Consider the following 6,172-nt stretch of genomic DNA (forward strand, 5'->3'; position numbering starts at 1 on the left):
GCATTTTTATATATTTTTCATATATACATATATATAATATATGAAATATATGAAAAATTTATGTGGGTACTCAAATGAAAGGTCTCAATGAGTATAATGTCAGAGTGAGCTTATATCTTTAAAAATGTCAATAGTTCTCAAGATACAAAGTCGTCCCTCAATTATGTTAAATTGCACTGTACTTTCTTAACTATTGATATTTTTAAAGATGTAAGCTCATCCTGATGTTATACTCGTCAAGAGCTTTCATTGAAGTACCCACATGCATTTTCATATATTTTTCATATATACATATATATAATCTATATAAATATATGAAAAATTGATGTGGGTACTCAAATGAAAGGTCTCGATGAGTATAATGTCGGAGTGAGCTTATATCTTTAAAAATGTCAATAGTTCTCAAGATACAAGGTCATTTCTTAATTATTTTAAATTGCACTGTACTTTCTTAATAATTGATGTTTTTAAAGATATAAGCTCATCCCGATGTTACACTCATCAAGAGCTTTCATTTGAGTATCCACATGCATTTTGATATATTTTTCATATATACATATATATAATATATATAAATATATCAAAAATTGATGTGGGTACTCTAATGAAAGGTCTTGATGAGTGTAATGTCGGGATGAGCTTATATCTTTAAAAATGTCAATAGTTTACAAGATACAAGGTCGTTTCTTAATTATGTAGCTAGAGATAGAGCATTTTCGAATGCAGTCTCAATACAAAAACATCGATTTTATCATATGACTATCCAGGAGACAAAATTATTCTCATTCTCTTAATAATATAAATAATTAATAAATTGAATTTTTTGCAGACTCTGATATAGACATCAAAGCAAACAACGAGAAAATTCTGGAGAGAACCTGCGGACAGACAGAAGAAAACAACAACAATGATGATGAAATTGTTGGTCAAAAGTATACCATGTCTGCTGCGGAAGAAGCTGCCTTCAGAATGACTGTCGGACGAGGACACTTCAGCAGATCGAAAAAGGATCGATTTCTCAATCACTTGAGACTTGAAAAACGACTTAACGACCTCAATCGTGAATTCTTTGAGCTTACTTGTCGTGCTCACTCACGGTCACTTTATCGTCATCATTCGGGAGATCTGAGAAAAATTGTTTAGATTTATACTCATATTGTAATTTTAGTTTTTTTTTTTTATTATTTGATAAAAAATAATTATCAATTATTATTTTTTAATAATTGATTTAATGATAAAAACAAATGCGATCTAATACTGAGTAAAATTTTTACTGTAAAAGTATAATTATTTATTTAAAAGATTCATTTGACAAATATTTGTTTTTATTTATTAAAAGTAGATTGCAGCATTTGTCCTGATGATAAATATCAATGTATAAAAAAATCGCACAAAAGATTTTAGATTATTCTTACGAATCTCGTGATAAAGAAATTAATCAAAATCGAATTTCAAAGACTGAAAATTTTTTTTCATTGTAATTTTCGACTAGTCTAATATTCGATCTACTGGAGAATTAAGATTATGATGATGATAATAAATGAATATAATTATTTTTGTAAGTTGATAGAATAAATATTTAAAATGTTAAATATTTTTTTTGAGCATTAAATTGTGAAAGTGATAATTTAATACTAAAGTGATGACTTACGGTTATTAATATTTAGAGATTAAATTTTAATCAATGTTATGGCTAACTTTTTTTTTTAATTCTTTAAGTATAAGGTATCTTACTGAAGTGATTTTTTTTTATTTTATTTTTTTTTTGTATAAATGTGTATGAGTAATCGAACGTAAAGAATGTGCCATTTAATTGTGAGATGAAAATAATATTTAAAAATTTTTAATTATGAGCTTATTGTTATTGAAGATGATAAATGATAACATAATAATAATTAAGGGTAAAAATACCGGTTAGATTTATAAAAGTATAATATTTTTTATATTCTTCATATATTAAAAATAAAAAATACCGAAAAATGTTTATATTGTGTCTGGAACTATTTTATCCTGATTTTATTAATAGTTATAGAATAATGTAAATAAGAAAAAGTATTTCACTGAAGTTAACTGACATTAGAAATTTTTTTATTATTTTATAACACTAAAGTTAGCCGTCAGCTGTAAATTTTAAAAATTTTAACAACTAATCAATTACAATAAAAATATAATTATAATTTTTATTCATTTTTATGAAAATTAAAGTAGCAGATAATTAATAATTTTTAAAATTTTTTTAAGAAATAAATTAGTACAAAAAAAATTGACATGTAGAAATTCTAAAAAATAAAAAATGCAATTTTTCAAAAATAATTTTTTGGAACAAATTTATTTGTTAAAAAAAAAACTAAAAAATAGTCAAGTGACTGCTAATTTTAATGTCATTTAATTTTCACATGTGGAATTTTTTAATTAAATTTTTTTTATAATAATTTAATTGCTATAAAATTATAAAAAAAAATTTTAATGTCTAACTTCAGTGTCATTATTTTATATCAATGAAAGTATTATGAAAAAAAAATTAATAAAAAATTCCACGTGTGAAAATTGAAAAAAAAATTATTAGTGAAAATTTTTAGGAGCATTTTTTTATTGTAATTGATTTGTTATAAAAATTTGAAAAATTCACAGCTAACTTTAGTATCATAAAAAAGTCCCGTTAATTGTTCTGACTGTACAATAATTTTTAATTGTTAATATAAAATTAAAAAGATTAAATTAAATAATAGTATATTTTTAATTGCAGTTATTAAATTTATCTGATTATCAATTATGAAAAAAAAAATCAAAGATTTAATCAGAAGAAATGTAATTTTTATAATTAGAAGTAATTAAATGAGAAAGTTTTCTGTGGAATCCGTCCGAGGCGTGCTTGTATTATTACGTTACATATATGTACTTGTGAATAATAATAAAATATAAACAAGTACACGGAGTTCGTGCCGGGAGATATTTAGTTGGTCAACCAGTTAGGTCGGGACCTTTAAAGAAGATCACTATAATTTTAATCTCTTTACAGTGAATATATTCAATTAATATTGATAGTGTATTTATAAATTTATTAATTGTAAGAAATATGTATAGTTCAAAAGCTAAAATTGTATTTATATTTTTTATAATAAATTCCTGTCAATATTTAATTGCTCTAAAAAATAACAATCCCACACCTGTGGTTCTGTGGCATGGAATGGGTAAGTTTGCACATGTATGTGACAAATAGTTCAATTTAAAATAATTAAATGTTGCTATATACATACTTGAGTAAGTCTAAAAAATCATAGCCACTATGATGGCTGTCGGGTGTTATTTTCCACTCAGTTCTGATTCACATGCTGACCATGCGTCATTTCCAAACCCAAGCGGTAAATTTAAAATTTTATTCTTCAGGTGACAGTTGCTGCTTTTCATTTAGTCTTGGAGCAATAAAAAATATTATTGAAGAAGAAATACCAGGTATATATGTAAAGTCTGTAAAAATTGGAAATAACGTTATAGAGGTAATTATTTTTTTAATTTACGATTAAATTAATTACAATAGATATTTAATATGATACTGAAGTTAGCTGTCAGCTATTAATTTTAAAATGAAAATAAAATTAGCAGACAGCTGACAATTTTCATAATTTTTTTTTTTTTAATAAAATTATTACAAAAAAATTAAAATAAAAAATTCCACATGCAAAAAATTTGAAAAACTATACGTGCAATTTTTTAGAAATATTTTTTTTATTGCTAATTTGATTAAAAAACAAAAATAATTATTACTTACAGGACGTTGAGAACAGTTACTTTAAAAATGTAAACGAACAAATAGAAGAAGTTTGTGAAGACTTGGCAAATGATCCGAGTTTAAAGGACGGATACAATGCAATTGGATTTTCACAAGGAGGGCAATTCTTACGAGGTCTAGCTGAAAGATGTCCAATTCCACAGATGAAAAATCTCATCTCGCTGGGTGGTCAACATCAAGGTGTATACGGGCTTCCTAATTGCGGATCTTTGGAGCATAAAGCCTGCGATTACTTAAGAAGAATGCTAAACCATGGAGCTTACTTGTCTTTCATACAGAATCGATTTGTACAAGCTGAATACTGGCACGATCCGCTGCAAGAAGACGAGTACAGGAAGAATAGTGTCTTTTTGGCAGATATCAACAATGAGCTCGTAGTCAATGAGGTAAAAATAGCAATAAATTTTTTTTTATGTACTAATTTTTTTTTTGCTATTCATATTTACTTGCAAGTGACTGCCGTGACTTTCTTAACTATTAACGTTTTTAAAGATATAAGCTCATCCTGATGTTACACTCATCACGAGCTTTTATTTGAGTACCCACATGCATTTTCATATATTTTTCATATATACATATATATAATATATATAAATATATGAAAAGTTGATGTGGGTACTTAAACGAAAGGTCTTAATGAGTGTAACATCGGGATGAGCTTATATCTTTAAAAATGTCAATTGTGCACAAGATACAAGGTCATTTCTTAATTATTGATATTTTTAAAGATGTAAGCTCATCCTGATGTTATACTCGTCAAGAGCTTTCATTGAAGTACCCACATGCATTTTCATATATTTTTCATATATACATATATATAATATATATAAATATATGAAAAATTGATGTGGGTACTCAAATAAAAGGTCTCGATGAGTGTAATGTCAGGGTGAGCTTATATCTTTAAAAATATCATTAGTTGACAAGATAGCAAAGTCCGTTCTTAATTATTGACATTTTTTAAGATATAAGCTCATCCCGATGTTACACTAATCAAGACCTTTCATTTGAGTACCAACATCAATTTTCATATATTTTTCATATATACATATATATAATATATATAAATATATGAAAAATTGATGTGGGTACTCAAATGAAAGGTCTTGATGAATATAACATCGGGATGAGCTTATATCTTTAAAAATGTCAATCGTGCAGAAGATACAAGGTCATTTCTTAATTATTGATATTTTTAAAGATGTAAGCTCATCCTGATGTTACACTCATCAAGAGCTTTCATTTGAGTACCCACATGCATTTTGATATATTTTTCATATATACATATATATAATATATATAAACATATGAAAAATTGATGTGGGTACTCAAACGAAAGGTCTCGATGAGTGTAACATCGGGGTGAGCTGATATCTTTAAAAATGTCAATAGTTCACAAGATACAAGGTCATTTCTTAATTATGTATCTAGAGATAGAGCATTTTCGAATGCAGTCTAAATACTTATCATCATAAATTGACTCTTGGTAAAAATGATATGAAACCATGAAAAGGCACAACTCCAGGTCAAGACTTTTTCAACGATACCAAATTTAACCATAAAAACCCATTTTATCATATAAATACACTATCCACAAAATTTTACTTATTCTCTTAATAATATGGATTATTTATGATTCTAGACTTATAGAGAAAATCTTCAGCGTCTGGAGACTTTGGTACTTGTTATGTTTGAAAACGATACAATGGTACAGCCACGAGAGAGTGAGTGGTTTGGATTTTATAAGCCTGGCCAATCAGTTGAACTACAGACACTTCAAGACTCTGATCTTTATATCGAGGTACTTGATTCTGAAACACCAAACGATAAAATTAAATTTAATTATTAATATTTTATTTAAGGATCGCTTAGGCTTGCAACAAATGGACAAAGCTGGTAAAATTCATTTTCTATCAATACCAACTAACCATCTGCAATTCGATGAAGACTGGCTAAAAAAAGAAATCATTCATAAATATCTTGTCTAAATAATCATCCTTAGTCGCTGTAAATTTTTTTTTATTTCAATTTTATAAAATAAAAATAGTTCGACTGAATTAGAGAGTTAAAATTTTGATATAAATATAAGCTAGCTAGAAAGTGGTGCCACCTTGGATAGAGAAACAACCGACAGATGTAAAGTACTGAATATCTCCAGCCTTCAATCTTGTGAAGGTACCAGTTGATACAACAGCCCGCATTTAAAATAAACCCACCACCAAAACTAATCAACTAAAGACTTAGTTATCTATTTTCTATCAAATAAATTTATCTGGGTCGTTAAATCTCTGTAGCTAACATATAAAGCAATCATTGAATTGAATCCAGAAGATCAGGACCACTAGTAGCGATTCATCATGCATATCCTCGGTCCAGCGCCCC

General features: G+C 26.9%; 1 protein-coding gene across 1 annotated transcript; it reads left to right on the forward strand.

Moving 5' to 3' along the window:
- The first annotated feature begins 2,850 nt into the window (after positions 1-2,850).
- On the forward strand, positions 2,851-5,847 carry LOC123258656 (palmitoyl-protein thioesterase 1). Its single transcript, XM_044718797.1, has 5 exons — positions 2,851-3,191; positions 3,388-3,497; positions 3,772-4,176; positions 5,433-5,591; positions 5,653-5,847. Exons 1-5 carry the CDS (start codon positions 3,077-3,079, stop codon positions 5,776-5,778), a joined length of 915 nt encoding a protein of 304 aa, XP_044574732.1. The 5' UTR covers positions 2,851-3,076; the 3' UTR covers positions 5,779-5,847.
- The last annotated feature ends 325 nt before the right edge of the window (positions 5,848-6,172 follow it).

Source organism: Cotesia glomerata, linkage group LG2 (assembly GCF_020080835.1).
Source record: "Cotesia glomerata isolate CgM1 linkage group LG2, MPM_Cglom_v2.3, whole genome shotgun sequence".
Taxonomy (NCBI): Eukaryota; Metazoa; Arthropoda; class Insecta; order Hymenoptera; family Braconidae; genus Cotesia; species Cotesia glomerata.

Bases quoted from the DNA above. Each gene is read 5' to 3' on its own strand.
- LOC123258656 (XM_044718797.1), top strand. From the start codon at position 3,077: ATGTATAGTTCAAAAGCTAAAATTGTATTTATATTTTTTATAATAAAT. The intron at 3,192-3,387 runs GTAAGTTTGCAC...TTTATTCTTCAG, and splicing joins GGTTCTGTGGCATGGAATGG to GTGACAGTTGCTGCTTTTCA. The intron at 4,177-5,432 runs GTAAAAATAGCA...TTATGATTCTAG, and splicing joins ATGAGCTCGTAGTCAATGAG to ACTTATAGAGAAAATCTTCA.